The sequence below is a fragment of the Panthera tigris genome, chromosome B1, assembly GCF_018350195.1.
Source record: "Panthera tigris isolate Pti1 chromosome B1, P.tigris_Pti1_mat1.1, whole genome shotgun sequence".
In the NCBI taxonomy this organism is placed as follows: domain Eukaryota; kingdom Metazoa; phylum Chordata; class Mammalia; order Carnivora; family Felidae; genus Panthera; species Panthera tigris.
The window spans coordinates 118959015-118977785 of record NC_056663.1 but is presented as its reverse complement, the minus strand read 5'-3'; the positions used below and the strand labels follow the sequence as shown (position 1 = coordinate 118977785).

General features: G+C 37.8%; 1 protein-coding gene across 2 annotated transcripts in view; it reads left to right on the top strand.

Annotated features, from left to right (window-relative positions):
• NFKB1 (nuclear factor kappa B subunit 1) overlaps positions 1-18771 on the top strand; it is a 119237-nt gene that overhangs the window by 18116 nt on the left and 82350 nt on the right. The window contains exons 2-4 of one of the 2 annotated variants that reach the window (XM_007080953.3): positions 7546-7591; positions 11951-12026; positions 16387-16424. In XM_007080953.3, coding sequence (XP_007081015.2) covers positions 7553-7591; positions 11951-12026; positions 16387-16424 — 153 coding nt within the window. In that variant the 5' untranslated portion in view covers positions 7546-7552. Of the gene's footprint in view, positions 1-7545; positions 7592-11950; positions 12027-16383; positions 16425-18771 lie in introns of both variants that reach the window. The other variant, XM_007080952.3, reaches the window with a different exon arrangement.

Here is an 18771-nt window from a genome sequence, read left to right as displayed (position 1 = left end):
ATTGTTTTCAGTCTACCACAACTGTAGGCTCTGGGAGTGCACTCTTGTATACTTTGCTGTCTTTGGTAACTGACACATTAGAAGCCTAAATATTTTTTTAATGAATGACTAAATTAATGAAGGGAGCAATGCATTCAAGAAATATTTCAATATACTTTAGTTTTGGGGTTTTTTTTAATGTTTATTTATTTTGAGAGACAGAGTGTGAGTGGGGGAGGGCAGAGAGAGAGGGAGACACAGAATCCAAAGCAGGTTCCAGGCTCCAAGCTGTCAGCACAGAGTCTGACGTGGGGCTCTAACTCACGAGCAGCGAGATCATGACCTGAGCCGAAGTCAGACGCTCAACCGACTGAGCCACCCAGACGCCCCTCAGTATACTTTAGTTTTAAAGATATACATACTTTTATCATGTCATTAGTGAATTATGGTGTTTCCTATGGACATATTTCAGAAAGAGAGTCTCTTGATTTTCCTTCTATTCTTTGTAATTGAACAAAGGAGATATTTAAAACAAAATAAACTAAAAAGCAACTACTGCTTGAGCTATTATTGTTTGGCATTTTTACCTTCACATTTGATTATCTCAGGAAGAACTCACTTGAGTGCATTGTCACAGTCCTATTCTGCTTTTCGGGTTCTGCTATGGGTAGACTAGCTCCAACCAGAACATTCAGGAAGCCTGCAGCAAAGTGCTGTATTAAAATGAATAAAATTAGAGGTCAAGAAAAAGATCGCATCTGCCTCTTAGGTAAATGAACACATCATAGTCTGTGGAGTCAAATTAGCTAGCATTACTCTGTCAACCTCAGCAAATGACTTACTGTCTGTAAACCTCAGTTTTCTCATCTGGGACCCTATTTCTCAGGAATATTGTGAAAATTAAGTGAAAAATGTGAAGCACCAGCTATGATTCCTGATTTCTGGGAGGTAATCAATAAAGTTTAGTTCTTTCTACATGTGAACCAAAGTCATATGATGCCTTTCATCAGGGTTTCTCTTTCTTGTTATTATTGACATTGAGGGTCAGATGCTTCTTCATTGTAAAAGGCTGTCCTCTGCATTATGGGATGTTTAGCAACATTTCTAACCTCTACACACTAGACCATCCACCTAGTGTGACAGCTAAAGATGTCTCCAGACATTGCCAAATGTCCCTAGTGGCAAAATGCAAGCATTTTATTCAGCAGTGGTAAGGATAGGGTTAAGGAGGGAATGTGGCAGTGTGCCTATAAATGTAGAATAGGAAAGAAAAGTACTTGATTCTTCTCAGACAAGATAGGGTACGTTCGGGGCAGCATGGCCGTAGACATTTGATACTTCTCAGAATGCCTAAAACCTTCACTGTCTCTATTACTCTTCCTTCCTGTAATTTAATATAAACATATATTTATTATGCTCTAACAAAATGGTTAACATTTACTATGTCCCATTAACTATGTTAATAAGCTTTGCATGAGCTACTAGTTGAATGTTGTGTATGTATCTGCCATCTCTGTTAGAGTGGCATTCCATTGTGACAGGGACCTCACACCGGCTCCAACCGCAATGTGTTTGTAATTATGAGGTAGCACTTCTGCATTGGTCACATAGTCTCATTGCACTCAAATAAAACAATCCAGAGCTGAAGATGGATTAAGGCATGGAAAAATATGGAAAATGAGTTTATATAAATCTGAATGCAGTAGATTGCAAATATTGTTTTTTTTCAAAAACTTTTAAAAATCAGCTATTCTGAGGGGCGCCTGGGTGGCTCAGTCGGTTAAACGTCCGACTTCGGCCCAGGTCACGATCTCGCGGTCCGTGAGTTCGAGCCCCGCGTTGGGCTCTGGGCTGATGGCTCAGAGCCTGGAGCCTGCTTCCGATTCTGTGTCTCCCTCTCTCTCTGACCCTCCCCCGTTCATGCTCTGTCTCTCTCTGTCTCAAAAATAAATAAAACGTTAAAAAATAAAAAAAAATTTTTTAAAAATCAGCTATTCTGAGAAAAGCAAACCCACCATTAACTTTTCTTTCATCATCATTAAGCCAATATCTCACAAGAAAGATGTAAATAAAAAGCCCCTTTAAAGTTAATTTTTTTCTATTATATTTATTATGAGGAGGGTTCCAGTAGTGCTTAGAAATTTTTCGCTCATTTATACTTCATGTTTTATTCACTATATGTCATTAATTGTTAAAGATGTCACAGTTAAACTTCATGTTCAGCACAGCATTTGATTTTTCTCTTTTTTTTTCTTAAAAATGTCTATTTCTAATCAAATAAATGAGTTAGAAAATTAAAACATGGGAATGTATAACTTAGGGAGCAATAGTCTCCATGTCACTACATATGGATCCAAATTATTCTTTTTAACAGTTACATAATATATAAGGTGTGAATGTAGCATAATTGTAATTAAACAATCTGCTATCAAAGGACATTTAGATTGTTTCCAGTTTTTTTTGTGTGGCAATGCATATCCTTGTCCTTATTTATTGATTTATTTTTGCACGCTTACTCATATAATTCTTTAGTACAACTTTCTGGACGTGGAATTACAGAGCCAAAAGATAGTCGCAGTTGAATGTTTCACATTGAATGTAGCACACATGTGTGTATGTCTTACAGTACACTTCCTCCAAAAAATTCCTCTATGGAAAGAAACTCCAGGCATGCATGGGTGGCTCAGTTGGTTAAGCATCCGACTCTTGGTTTCAGCTCAGGTCATGATCTCACAGTTTGTGAGTTCGAGCCCCACATTGGGCTCCGAATTGACAGCTTGGAGCCTACTTGGGATTATTTCTCTCTCCCTTTTTCTCTGCCCCTCCCCCGCTTGCTCTCTCTCTCTCTCTCTCTCTCTCTCTCTGTCAAAATAGATAAACCAAAAAAATGTTTTTAAAAAGGAAAGAAACTCCAGCATAGCTTTTCTCTATATCAATTTATCATGCAACAGAAAAATGGTGAAAAGTCACTCTTTTTCTTGTCATTCTTCCTCATACCAGGATAAACTATTAAAATTACACCTAAGTAGGGTCTGTTATAGCTGAATATAATCTTAAAAATAGAGACACTATCTCTCTGATTCCCACCCACATCCTCTGAATGGCACCTGAAATTCTGTTTTTCCGACTGCAGATTATGACCCATTAGACAGTCATGAAATCAATGGGTTTGAAAAGTTTTGGTTTTTTTCTTTTTATGAAATCTAATAGAATAAAAAGAGTATGTTCTCTTACAGTGGGCCCTCAAAAAATGTGAATATATCTGATCCTAGAAAATGTCTCCAGTTATAAGAAAGGAAGTGGCCTTGGCCTTGCTGCCTTCACTAACAACTCTTTGTGCTGGCCTTTGGTGTCAGTGGTGAGATTGTCACAGATGTGCAGAAAATAATCCATTAGGCATTTCATGTAGCGCTCGTCACATATTCGGAACATAGCCAGTTATAACATTATGCCTCTCGTGTGAGAAATACACACAATCCCTGGAGAAGCTGTTTTTATTGCTAGCTAGTTACATTTTCTATTTCTCTTTCCACGGTGTGAAAATTTTCCTGAAAGCCTCAACCATTATAGGAGAGATGCAGAGCTTAAGCCCATCTTCTCACCAGTCAACCCAATATCTTCCTTTCTGTTTCAAGGTCCTTCCTCAAAAGCACGGAACTGTGCAAAGGGAAAGTGAGAGGAAGGGCTCAGGGAGTAGGGGGGCAGTAGGGGCTTTCCCTGGTCTTTCCTGATCCTTTAGTTCCAAAGACTTATTTGGTATTTCAAAACTTTGTAATAAACCCTGCTTTTACAATTAATGCAAATAGTACTCAATGATTCATCCTTTCCAAATAATTCTTGGTTTCTTTTGACATTTTATTTTTAAATTATGAATTAACATTGACATCACTGTAGGATTACAATCACCTCAGCTCTTCACAGCGAACTTAACTATCTTACAAAGCTTGTAAAAGTTCATATTTTAATCACCACCTGGGTATCTCTTGGGCTGCTGTTGGGCTTTTAAAACTGTGATCTTTTGCCACACATTTGTGCAAAAATCATGGGGATGATGTTGGCAAGAGGACTGTATTTACTTGGGTAGCTTGTCCTGTGCCTACAGGTTAGAGATCTTAATTAAAGGTTTTTTTTTTAATGTTTATTTTTATTTTTGACAGAGAGAAAGAGACAGAGCATGAGTGAGGAAGGGGCAGAGAGAGAAGGAGACACAGAATCAGAAGCAGGCTCTAGGCTTTGAGCTGCCAGCACAGAGCCCGATGCAGGGCTCGAACTCGCAGGCTGCGAGATCATGACCTGAGCTGAAGTCAGATGCTCAACTGACTGAGCCACCCAGGCGCCCCTTAATTAAAGTTTTAACTACAGTAATGATCATGATAAGAATGAGTTTTAAAATCAGAGTGAGGGCCACTTGCTACTGAATCTATCCATTCAAAGTTCAGGAAACCATCCACAGATGTATGTACACATCTACACACACATATATAATCAGAGTAACAGGTACTGAATGGATTCTGTCATTTTAGTAAGTCAACAGTCTCACCTCTGTTTTGAAGACCATGTGCTAAGATTGTTTGAGAGGATTCACGTAGTCAGCTCACATTAACGAAAAACCTAAAGATAAAAAAAATTGTCTTAATATTTTTCTTGGAAGTTTGGAGTCCTGTAGTGTTCTAAGAATAAGGATTGTTCCCAAGAGTATTATAACTGGTATTAGCACTGTATTTCAAGGTAACACTTATTATTTTATTAGTATTCTTTAAATACCTGAAATTTATTATAGTGATTCTTTTCTTTTAAGTGTTTATTTTTGAGAGAGAGAGAGAACAAGTGGGGGAGGGACACACAGAGAGAGAGAGAGAGAGAGAGAGAGAGAGAGAGAGAGAGAATCCGAAGCAGGCTCCAGGCTCTGAGCTGTCAGCATGAGCCTGACGTGGGGCTCGAACCCACAAACCGTGAGATCATGACCTGAGCTGAAGTCAGACGCTTAACTGACTGAGCCACCCAGGCACCCCTATAGTGATTCTTGAATATAGATATATACCTAAGTACATATAAAAATCCAGGTTTACAAAAAGAGTTGTGATTTGTTCTTTCAATAAGCATTTTTTAGCTAACTAACATAACTCCAAGCTCAACAAATTCTACTGTTTTCAAAGGTCCATCCCATCAAAACCTTTCATTTTACATATAAGGAAACAGAGGCCATATATCCAGAGTCACACACCCAGCAGTGGAAGAACTCTGGAATTTTGAATCACTTAATTCCTTTCTATGGTATCAGGGCAATTTTCCTTTATCTAACTGCTTATCTTAATTGATTACAGTTATTTGTAAATCTTCAGCAGGAATATTGCATTATAAATCTTTCTGATTTGAGACAAATATTTCTTTAAAATCTGCATGGAGTTCTTATTCCATAGGATGTAGCCTTTTCCCTTTTGCTGAAGCTGGACACTGCTTTGTATCCCACTAGCAATCCTCACAAGGCTTGTCCACTCCTTATAAGTCACAGAGGTCACTAGCAGGAGAGGATTTCATTGGAAGCCAGGATCCTCTTTGGAGGACTTTGTCCTTACTAGACTGTTAGGTAATGTAGTCATTAGGGTAAAGACTAGACTGTTGTAATAGCGAGACCCCACGATACATGAGGTTAAAGAACAAGGGAATTTATTTCTTTCTACATCACCACCAGCGTCAGCTGCCACTTATCATCATCTATGTGGTAGAGGCTGGGTCTTCTTCACGTCTAGGTCTTATCCAGCAGGAAAGAGAAAAAGAAACAAAACCACGAAGGAAGCATGTCAAGGACCTATAGTAATAGACCTGGGAATGGCACGTAGTAGTTCCAATGGCCCACCGGTGAGCGTTTCATCAAATGGCCATCCCTAATTCTAAGGAAGTGTGAGGCAGGAGGACCTTCTCGGAGCTTCTTAGCTCAAGAAGCAGGTAGAAAACTTGGACACAGTTCTAGGACCATCACAGAATTCTTGAAAGGTTGGAAAATAATCTGCACAAAGAGCTAAGACTAAATCCTTCAAGTCTAGATGGTGACAAAAAGGAATGACCTAAGAATGTGAGTGTGTATGATCTTTATGCAGAGGATGGATTGTACCAGACTCTAGGACACTGTTGTGAGCTTGACATAAGGATTTCGGATTGTACATAAGTGTGAATTCCTCGATGGTGCAATTTTCCTGCTGTTAGATTCAGATTCCAAAGAGGAACTACTCTTCTAAGGAAGATGTTCCCCTCCTAAAATCTTTTTAAAAGGATTATGTTTGGTCTTACTGGAATAATATGGTTTACTCCTGCATGGTGGGATTCTTTTTTTTTTTTTTTTTTTTTTTAAGTTTATTTATTTCGAGAGAGACTGTGAATGAGGTTTGGGGGGTGGGAGAGGGAAGGCAGAGAGAGGGAGAGACAGAATCCCAAGCAGGCTCTGTGCTATGAAGGCAGAGCCTGACAAGGGGCTCCATCTCACAAACCATAAGATTGTGAGCCCAGATCAAGAGTCGGACGCTTAACCAACTGAGCCACCCAGGCGCCCCCTACCTGATGGAATTCTTTTTTTTTTTTTTTTAGTTTTTTTTTTCAATATATGAAATTTATTGTCAAATTGGTTTCCATACAACACCCAGTGCTCATCCCAAAAGGTGCCCTCCTCAATACCCATCACCCACCCTCCCCTCCCTCCCACCCCCCCATCAACCCGCAGTTTGTTCTCAGTTTTTAAGAGTCTCTTATGCTTTGGCTCTCTTCCACTCTAACCTCTTTTTTTTTATTTCCTTCCCCTTCTCCATGGGTTTCTGTTAAGTTTCTCAGGACCCACATAAGAGTGAAAACATATGGTATCTGTCTTTCTCTGTATGGCTTATTTCACTTAGCATCACACTCTCCAGTTCCATCCACGTTGCTACAAAGGGCCATATTTCGTTCTTTCTCATTGCCACGTAGTACTCCATTGTGTCTATAAACCACAATTTCTTTATCCATTCATCAGTTGATGGACATTTAGGCTCTTTCCATAATTTGGCTATTGTTGAGAGTGCTGCTCTAAACATTGGGGTACAAGTGCCCCTATGCATCAGTACTCCTGTATCCCTTGGGCAAATTCCTAGCAGTGCTATTGCTGGGTCATAGGGTAGGTCTATTTTTAATTTTCTGAGGAACCTCCACACTGTTTTCCAGAGTGGCTGCACCAATTTGCATTCCCACCAACAGTGCAAGAGGTTTCCCGTTTTTCCACATCCTCGTCAGCATCTATAGTCTCCTGATTTGTTCATATTGGCCACTCTGACTGGCGTGAGGTGATATCTGAGTGTGGTTTTGATTTGTATTTCCCTGATGAGGAGCGACGTTGAGCATCTTTTCATGTGCCTGTTGGCCATCCGTATGTCTTCTTTAGAGAAGTGTCTATTCCTGTTTTCTGCCCATTTCTTCACTGGGTTATTTGTTTTTCGGGTGTGGAGTTTGGTGAGCTCTTTATAGATTTTGGATACTAGCCCTTTGTCCGATATTCTTAAGTGTCATTCCATTCTTACAGTTTTGTTTTGTTTTGATATATAGCTCCAGAATGGCAGAAGACGATTCATATTTGGGAGCACATGAACAAGTGAGTATTATAATTTAACTGATAATTTTTAATAAATGTAATTATATTTTAAAATATATAGAAACAGCCACCATATTTATCAGGAAAACTCTAAAATTGGTAAAAATTTATTTTAAATTGTCTTTGCAGTTTCCTTGTCCCTACATGTACGGTCAGAGAGGACATGCCATAGAAAATAAGTAACTGAAACCCTTTCATCACACATACTGTTGCATAAAAATTATATATCTACAGATCAAATGATAACTACCATATTAATTTCCTAGGGCTACAGTAACAAATTATCACAAACCACGTGGCTTAAAAAAACGGAAATATATTCTCTCACTGTTCTGGAGGCTAGAATACCAAAATCCAAAATCAACATGATGACAGGGTTGGTTCCTTCTGGAAGTTCTGAAGGAAAATCTGTCCCAGGCCTCTCTCCAAGCTTCTGGTGGTCACCAGCAACCCTCGGTGCTCCTTGCCTGTGGCTGCATCATTCCTGCAGACCGCCTTCTTCCCTGTGTCTCTGTATCCAAATCTCCCTCTCTCTTCTCTGATGCAGTCACCAGTCATTGGATTTAGGGCCCACCCTTCCGCCTGACCTCATCTTAAGTTGATTACTTCTGCAAAGACTCTATTTCTAAGTAAAGTACACAGGTACTGGGGATTAGAGCTTGAATGTATCTTTTGTGGGGGGAACACAAAGTATTTAAAATTCATCTGATGAGGAGGAAGATTAGTGTAGTGAAAAGACCTTGGCCTTAGAATTCGAGTATCTTTATGTAGGTGCTGGCTGCCACTGAACAAACGGCTCTTTAAACTTGAGGAATCACTTACACCTGCCTCCCCCCCCAGTCCCACTTTTCTTATTTGCAAAGAAATAAGGAATAGGAATGCTGGCCCCCCCACTCTAAGGGGTGTTGAAAAGACTGAATGGGCAATGAATATGTTTTAGGAACATAAAACTGTTCATTATAATTCTATTTTCAATTAAGAAGGGATACCAACTTTTTCGCCCAACTTTTTACTTTGAAAAATTTCAGGCCTATAGAAATATTGAATACTCAACAAATCTTTGTTGGTTATTAATATTTTGCTTCTTCCCCATCTTTCCCTCTGTCTCCCTCTCTCCTGCCTCCCTCTCTTTCTCTCTGTGTCTATTCACACATAGACATGTGTTTTATATTTTTTATATTATATGTATGTTAGATAAACCATTTGAAAGCAACTTTCAGGCACTAGGGTAAGTATAATAGCAATATTAAATTTTTAATGTGATGATTTTTAAGAAGTATTTAAAATATTGAGATTTATTCATTCATCAGCTGTTTGTTGAGGCATTACTACATATCAGAACATTGACTAAGGAGGACTACAGAAGTGATACACACACCCTAATATAGCTGCCATTCTAATACAAGCTACAGAGGTATGAACAGTTTCTATATGGTGATAAATGTCATCATAGTATTCTGCACAAAATGAGCCAGAAATGTTGAAAGGGATTGCTCTACTACCTGGAGGGCAGAGCAGGATTATGAGTGACTTTCCAGAGAAAGCCCATGTAAGCTGCGATTTGGAAAATGTAGTTTGCTAGGCGAGACAAAGAGAGAGAAAACTAGGTACCAGGACACCCTAGTCCAAGATTCGTAATCATTTCACATTAAAACTTTGGTGGCTACCACCTAAAAAATGGATTTTCCAAATTTATGCATGCAAGCAATCAGGAAAATAAAACCAAAAGTGAAATAGTTTTTAAGGGATCTGGTATCACTTCTTCAAATAAAATGGGCTTGTGTAGCATTCATTACTGTTGATAATGTTCTGATTTATTTAGAAAGAATGGGTGGGCATAGCTTTTCACATTAAGATGCTCCTGTGGAATTTTATTATACAAATGGTGTTAGAGGGATCAATCTAGGAACATTTTCTTTGATTACAGCAAAAAAGATATTTGGCTACTCATATTATCAAAACCTGTGTTTTACCTTTCACTTTTAATATGCTGTCTCTAACATTTAAAGGCAAACTCTAACAAGCATGTTCTGCTTGGTTTTAGACCATGCTTTCCTGTCTATACACAGGAAATCTTATCAGCAAGAGATGGTCCTTTATGCCACACAAAAGTAAAACCTGCTGAAAACATTCATTTCGAGAGTTTTTCTTATGTGGGCACTTTTGTGATCATCAGCAACAGGGGTGGGGTATGTTCTGATATTTCCATTTTTGAAGCAAGAGGTCCTTGTAGTATGGGGTTTTTTTTTTCTTGTCTGAAGCTTAATGGTGTATATATCCTGAGGGTCACGTGTCCTCAGTGAGCTATCCTCAGTGTTTTAATGTATTCTGGAATTTGCTCTCCAACCATAACCTAATATACAATGCAAGCTGCAGGGCACAACACGGCTTGTCTTCCTTGTCAGAAGTGGAATGTATGTATCTCTCCTCAGACCAGTGCTCTGCCCTCTACTCAGTCATTTTAGCCACCTGCAGGACCCTAAGGACGACATTAGTTGCTAGGTCATCTCTTCTGCTCTGAGACTGCTGAATACTCTCTATACGGTGGGGCCTGTTTTTGCAATAACGATTTTTGATTCCTATATTTCCTTTCCAGCGAACAATGAATAGCGTAGATGAACTTTACTCTTAAGCATTGAAGTGTGGAGCACATTTGCTGTTCCTCAATTGAAAATTTGCATACCTCACAACTGGATCTGAAGCGTTCTTTATTTAAACTCTGTATTTCTTACGTTTCATTTAACTAGGCATACTAGGATCTTAGGTTCCAGGAACCTCTGATATGATACTAATAAAGAAAAGGAGCAAATTGCAATGCTGGTTTTTCTTTTTGTTTAATACCAGCTCTAGCACACTTACTGACTAGTATATCACAAATATGAAATATGGTTTGGTTTTTATGCAGCCCACAGATATTTCAAACAGATGACTTATTTAGGTTGAAACAAATGCTAAGCCCAGAAATATGAATTTTATTTAATTATTTAAAGTTTATTTATTTATTTTGAGAGAGGACAGAGCTTGAGCAGGGGAGGGGCAGAGAGAGAGAGAGAGAGAATCCCAAGCAGGCTCCGCACTGTCAGCACTGAGCCCAACGCAGGGCTTGAACTCACAAACCATGGGATCATGACCTGAGCTAAAATCAAGAGTTGGACACATAACCGACTGAGCCACCCAGGAGCCCCAGAAATATGAATTTTAAGTCCTAAATGAACTAAATGGAAAGAAAATTTTCTCTTGGGATAAGTAATTATTAGTAACTTACCAGGATAGAATATGTAATTGAATCAACACATGATCCCTGCCCACTGTATGAGTTCTCTGTTGGCTACTGTAACAAATTACCACACATTTAGTAACTTAAAATAACACAAATGTATTCTCTTACAGTCTAAGTGTCAGAAGTCTGAAGTCCAGGTGTTGGAAGGGCTCGTTCCTTCTGGAGGCTTTCCTTTCTTTGCCTCCTTGAGCTTCTAGAGGTTGCTTCCATTCCTTGGCTTGTGACACCCTCATCACTTCAACTTCTTATTTCCACTGTCACACCTCCTACCTTCATTTCTACCTCCTCCATCCCTCTTATTGGGCCCACTTGGATAATTTAAAAGTAGCTCTCTATGTCCATATTCTTAATTTACTAACATCTGCAAACTCCTTTTGCTCTATGAGATAGCATTCAAGGTTCTGGGGATTAGGATGTAGGTGTCTTAAGGGGAGCCATTATCCAGCCTGCCACACCCACTAGATTTCAGGTACTCTGCACTGTGCTAGTTAAGCAAAGGTGGAAAAAAAGAAAGGAGGGAGCTCAGGGCTCAGTTATATCTGCTGCTCAGACCATAAGTTATATTTTCAGTTTTTCTGTAAATTGTTCCAGGGCTGTTGCCTAAGTCTTACAGGCTTTGAAGTCGTATGGCTAGAGTAGTTCATTTACCATTATCAAAGAAATATTTCTAGGATTTCTAAGATCATATTCTTATGCTCATATTTCTCAGAGAGTACAGGTTTTAAGTCATTTGTTAAAAAAAGATTAAGGATCCTCTCTGTTTTAAACATACACTGGGCCCTGAAGATATCCTGGTAAGCAAGCTATACTGGGTGCTGGCTTCTCTGGACTTTGTAGCTAGGCCATTCTTCTCAAATCCCTTTGTCACAAAAAAATGAGCCCACATGTAAAGTTCTGTACACGTGAGAACTCAGCTAGGTCTCATGAACATATTTTTAAAATACTGATTTGAAATATTTTCAGATTTTTTTTTCGCTTTAGTTTTTCTTCCAATAACTGGTTTATGTGTAGCAAATTCAAATATTTAATACGATGTTGGAAAAATAAGGGTCGACTTATTTACATTTTCTTTTTTACAGATGTTTCATTTGGATCCTTTGACTCATACGATATTTAATCCAGAAATATTTCAACCAGAGATGCCCCTACCTACAGGTAAGAAAACTCCTCATCTCTGTTTCTCTGTCACATGTTTTGTTTTTGCTTTTTTTTAAATTCAAGATTTGCTAATAGCTTCTTTTAGAAAGTCAGTAAGATGCCTAGAAAGGAAGTGGTGATTTATGTTTTAAAAAACCAACTTTCACTATACCATACTTTTCTTTTCAAGTTTTATTTATTTGTTTTGGTAGACAGCATGATTGCACATGCGCTTGTGCTCAAGCAGGGGAGGGGCAGAGAGGGAGAGAAAGGATCCCATCAGGCTCCACTCCCCGTCAGCATGGAACCCGACATGGGGCTCAATCTCATGAACCGTGAGATCATGACCCAAGCAGAAATCAAGAGTTGGTCGCTTGGTTAACGAACTGAGCCACCCAGGTGCCCCTCACTATACTTTTTTGAACTATATTTGCATGAAAATATTCTATCCCATTTACCCATTGTCTGACTTAAATTGTTAGTGATATCTACCAAGACAGCTCAGAAGGAATTTTTTTACTTGTATCATTTTCCTTTTCACTCAATCTTGTTAGCTCTAGGTTCTATATAACTCCTGACAGAGAATATATATGTGTGTGTGTGTGTGTGTATGTGTGTGTGTGTGTGTGTGTATACACACACACACACACATGTATATATATATACACATACGTGTATATATATACATATATGTATGTATGTATGTGTGTATGTGAGGTAGTCTCAGCTTCTCAGATCTATTCCCCAAGCATTTATTTGAGCTCCTATTATGTGCCATCCAGTATGCTGGGCACTGGGGAAACAAAGTTTACAAAAATCATAAGAATCATCTCAGTAGAAAAATCGTCTTTTAAAAAAGCTTTTAGCTTCACATTCTGACGAATTGGAGAAAACTCATGATAATCATCCTTCCTTCTAACATGACTGCATTATCACCATTGTCAAATTGTTGAATCTCATATGAGTGATTTAAAAAACCAATTCATTTAGTCTCTCTCTGTTAATTGATTTGTATGTCAGCCTTATGTGATGGCTCTTTTTATGTGCTCCTCCAGTCACCAGTGGGACTTAACAGATGTTCTGAGGCAGTGTGAGTAAATTATGGAAGTTGTATATAAAACAAAGAGTTTTGTAACTAGGGCATGTGGCCGGCTTAGTCAGCAGAGCATGTGACTGTTGATCTCGGGGTCACAAGTGTGAGCCCCACATTGGATGTAGAGATTACTTAAAAAATTAAAAAAACAAACAGAGAGCGTTGTAATCACTGAGATGGACATCAGCTCTTTTCTTTACTGTGGACTTCCTTGTCTTCTTGGGAGACTTTCCAGTTTGTACCGTTCTCGCTTGTAATTATTGTTGTATTGTAACTATGGTACGCACTTTTCTTTTTTTTAGGTAAGACTGTTTTTCTGCATTTTTATCTCTATTATGTATTTCTAGGTATTCTTGGAGGGAAAAAGTAAATCTGGTATATGTTCACCTTCCCTAGTAGAAGTTGTATTGCTGAGGCCTTTCTCTTTTTACCCCACAAAACATACTATGCAGGCTGCCGTATCTGAGGTCCCTTGAAGTGCTGTCCAATCTGAGCTCTAGGTCAGCTTCCTGTGAACAAGTAAATATCTTGGTAACTTATGTGTTTCCTGTGAACTTTTTATTCTGGGGTTCAAAGTATCTTTCTTAGTATCAATGCTTTATTGAAACTCTTAAGAACTTGTTTTTGCCCTGAGAAGACATAAACATTTCCATTTAATGCCCTGTAAATGCCAAACAGTACCCTGAGTAGATGCTTTGTTTTTATTACATCACGTTTATGGAGGTTGAAATACGATTATCAAAAGAAACGTCTCCATAAATATTGTGGTCAGAGCTTCATGTTGTAGAAATTATTTTGCCATAGTATTAGAAAAACTTTCAAAATTATACCTCAAAACCTCATATTCCACTTATTACCTCATCATTTTTACTGCTAGGATTTTCCCTCTTTGTTGCAGTGGCATGGTCCAATTTTTATGATTCAAGATGTATGGATGTTTTACTCACATTTTAAAGGGATAGAAAGGTTATGTAAACCAATATTAACTTGCAATTCTCATATGGACTGTTTTATCTTCTTGAAATCTAAAACTATTATTAGTTCTACCACGTGTTAAAAATTCTGTGGGATATGGTATAACTTTTAAGTCCATAATATATATACTGTAATTTAAATTTCTCTACATAATAGGATGTTACTTCATGGCATTGAAATGTGGCCAAAAGAAAATTGGCATTAAAATGAATATACGCATATCAAATCTAATTTTCTAGTTGGCTCAACTTTTAAGTGTGTTCACTAAAAGAGAAAAGTGGCCCCATTTCACTAATAAAATTCCCAAACCTTGGAATTTCACATATTTAAAAGGAAATAAAACCATACAGCAAAAATAATAGCAACACTTCAAGTATTTTTAGAAGAGTTAATAAGTGAGAGACTTGAAATTTAATGTAGATGTGATCCAACTCTTCTGTATTTTCCATGACATACAAAAGTTGCTTTTTTAGAGACCTCTCTTCTTGATTTAGCATTCTAGAGGGAATGTTTTTATGAGTAGATTTGTTACGTTATCACGCAGGCTATATTAGTAGTGTGAAAATATTTCTATTGCTAAGCAGTTTTATTTCCTTATCAAAAATTAAATTCTAGCCAGTTTTTGGAATTTTTAAACTGCAGTTTTTTTAGAAGCATTTGAAAGTGTCCAGGGATAAATTTCATACAGAGAAGAGAAGATAATTTTCTTAAATTACATATACCTTGGCCAGCCACTACCCATTTTTCCTTTCTTGTGTATATTTTACTAGATTCAGTCATTTTTCAACTGACTTCCTTGTAAATTTCTTGCCTAATAGCAGGAAATAATTCTACCTTTGTTGCTCCGGTTTTCTAGCCTTATCCTGATTCATCATAATACAGAAAAGATAAAAATAAATTCTCTCTTAAGTTATAGTCTATTTTTAATTTCAACATAAAGGATTAAATCTTCCTTGTAAATGTATTTATCTAAAATAATATGGGGGCTCCCGGGTGGCTCAGTCAGTTAAACGTCTGACTTCGGCTCAGGTCATGATCTTGGGGTTTATGGGTTTGAGCTCCACATTGGGCTCTGTGCTGACAGCTCAGAGCCTAGAGCCTGCTTCAGATTCTGGGTCTCCCTCTCTCTGTCTGCCTCTCCCCAGCTTGTGCTCGCTCTCTCTCTCTCTCATTAAAAAATAAACTTGAAAAATTATTTAAATAATAAATAAAATAATGTAAACTTCTGTTATTAAAAGAATGAACTTCAGGCTAAGAGACAGTGAACTGAAACGAGCACAGATGCATTCTCCTAGAATTTTGTTAGTATCAAACATCTTAATTTACAGTCAAATGAGTGAGAAACACCATATGCCTCTATTTATTGCAGAACTATGGGTTATTATACTATTGACATAGAAACCAGCTGGGGAACTTAGAGACTTTCTCATATTGAACAGTTTGTATTTATACTATCAGAGATTCTGATTTTCCTTTGAATTTCCAAGGCAGGTATAGTCAGGGTATAGATTAAACTTCTAGTTTTCTTTATGTGTTTTTAATAATTAATTACAATGCACCTATCTTCAATTAAATTATTTTCAGGATTTTATAAAATATTTGTGCCATTTTAGAAGAATTTGGCACAGTATTCAGAAGTTGTATACAAACATCAAAAACTATGGATTAACAGGAAAAGTCCACTATGTCTGACAGACCAAATTAGATTTGGGAGGGAAAAGAAACAATCTGGCCAATTGGGAAACAAAAGCAGTACTTAGGGATTCAAATAAGGGGAAGTAACCGAATACTTAGCATCAGGAAAGGCAGGTAGCCTGAGATCATTATCTGTGTATTTCACACGTGTAGGCGCTAGCTTAGCCTCTTATACTTTCACACTGAGCACATTCTCTTTGAGGAATGGAAGTCTGTGTCTAATGATGTGAAGGCAAAAGGAAATGTCATGGTGCCCAGGAAATGGTTGCTGCTTTTAACTGGTATTTGTGTCATTTCAAAAATGCTTTGTTAGTAGACAAGATTGTGAAGCTATTGACATCTTTGTCCTTGCCTGACAGACATCTCGCCGTTTCTTGGGGTTCAGCAAATGTTTATTTATTGTGAGTCTCTAGAGATATAGAACTTGTTAAGAATAAATTTGCTCTTCAATTGAGGAAGGCACGTCATATCATTATGGAATTTTAGCTAAAAAATGAATTTGAAACCTCTATTTAAAGACATAATTTCAGTTTTTACTTGCTTTATATTTTATAGCAAATGTGAGATGGCTCACAGTTTCTTTTGCTTTCTGTTTGTTGTTTTCATGTTCAGCAGATGGTCCATACCTTCAAATATTAGAGCAACCTAAACAGGTAAGATGATTAAAGGGATGGGACTTCCTCTTTCAATGTTAGATCCATAAGGTTCCTATTAATATCTCAAGCACCGAATAAAATAAGTGAACTTTATGAAGGAAGTAGCTTATCTAGAAGTTCAACACCCAGCCCAAATTGTGTAACAACTTTATTCGCCTACTTCATTAGTCATTCTTCTAAGTGTCCTGAGCCTCAGTACGTAGTTCTGTAAAACCTAGACGATTGTAGATCCTTGGTATCTCACGATCTCCACCACCTTTGCTTACCAGCCACTCCTACGAAAGGCAGAGTTGTCTCCATTCATTTTCATGTTTAAGGAGATAGGCTTTTCGTATACACTGAGTTACACCCATCAACCCTGTCCGTGCACATGTGGTACTTCTTAGCCTTCTTCCTTCCTTCAAAAGCTCCAGCCTTTTCTGTTTTGTCTTTGGAACATGTGACCTAAAAGGCTAGAAGTACCAGTAGGGTGTAGATAAAGTATTCAAATGGACAGTTGAGTCCTCTTTTGTCTCGTGTTAGCTTTAGACTCGACCCCTTTGGAGACAAAAGAGGAGCATTTCATTTCATCAGGCTCTTCCTCTCACCACTAGGTTTTATAGAGGATGCCTGGGAATAGAAGTGGCTTCCTCACTGTGCTCCAACTCTGTGGATAAATATTTATTGGAAATTGGATGGGACCATTGCTATGAAAAAGGAGGAAAGAGAATCTTAATACTTCCTTATAGTGAGGAGAGCTCAATTATTAGGGGGATTGGTAGAGGAATAGTATAGGCCCCCACAGAATGAAGACAAAGTCAATAAATCTCTGAATGGATGTGCTTACCACATTTGTGTGACTGGGGATGCATATACTTGCTGTCTTGGAGTTATTACCCAAAACCTTTCTTAATGCTTTTCGTAGCTCCACTGAGTGAGTGTAACACTTTTGCATTGTGTAACATTAAATGAATGCTAACTAGGTCAAGAACTTAAATAAAGCTTCCATCATGGTTACTGTAATTGTAACATGTACTTGGATTGGGGTCAGAATTTACAGGCTATAACTGTCTTAACTATCATGATAAGGCTGACCTGAGGTAAAAGTTTTTGAGGTGGGGACAGGAAAGCCACACGAGACTTGGGAGCGTTATTCTACTTGCTTGCTGTGGCAGACTGACTCCGTGGGCTGCCAGCGTGATTCACCTTTGCTTTACCTCCATGTCCAGTTCTTTAGCGGTGACTTCTCTCAAGAAGTAGCTAAGTCTCTCAAGGACCCTCCCCGTGGAAGTTTATCCCCTAGAAGTCTGCTCAGCAGTCTGGCCACCCAGAAAATTTTCTAGCTTGTAAAATCTGTGTAATCCACGAAAGTGAGAAATCAAGCTAAGATCTGTTTCTCTGCATACCAGGAAAAGCATGTTTTTCAAATACTATTTTTATAAGCATAACACTACAATAAGAATTTTTAAATGCAGTTCCTTATTATGGGTCCAAGAGTCATAAAAAAAAAATGGACACTTATGATTTACCTATGGGGTTGTGTAGTTCCAAATTTCAAAATTTAATTCACTCTACGTAGATGTGTGAAAGCTTGCCTGAGTAAAACAGTGTGTTTGTTTACCAAACCGAAGTTATTTTGATGTCTGACTGCAGTGAAAGTAAAAAGATTGTCTTTAAATCAAACTTTCTGACCGGATGGACATAGCCCTTGCCTTTGAGGTTGATGACTCATTGTAAGCAAATGGAGTTACCAAAATGAATGGCTGTGGATCGACAAACCTCTAATCTCAAAATTTAGAATCAGAAACACATTTAGAACTATGCATGTGAAGACATCTTATCTTCCTGAAAAAAAATAATAATAATAAATTTAAAGTACACATGTATATGTTTCTCCACCTGTCCTAAAGGGATTTTGTGATTAAAAATAATGAATTTCTTCATTAATTTTTTTTTCATTTTTAAAATAAAAATTAGGAGAATGTTCTTTTTCCTTTGCCATCGTTGTCCCCAGCTCTGACAGACATGAGTCATAACGTAGACTACTAATCTTTAGAATATCCAGTTCGTTGCATATTATTCAGTGCTAATTATCTAATGCTGTTTAAAAACGGAAGTTGTATTTAAATAGATTAATAGTCAATAAATCTCTATCTTTATGGTTAGTCAATTCTGGAGGCTCGTGTTGCACATGCTGCTGCTTTTTCATGCTTTTAGAAAGCTCATATAATTAATAAAAACAAGCCAACAGCCTCTGTCTACAAAAGGTATAGGGCTGAATTTGTAACTTATTTTTTAGTTTAAATTTTGTAAGAAGCTAAACAGAGGAATTGCTCCTAAGGACTAACCTCACCTCAAAAGGTTT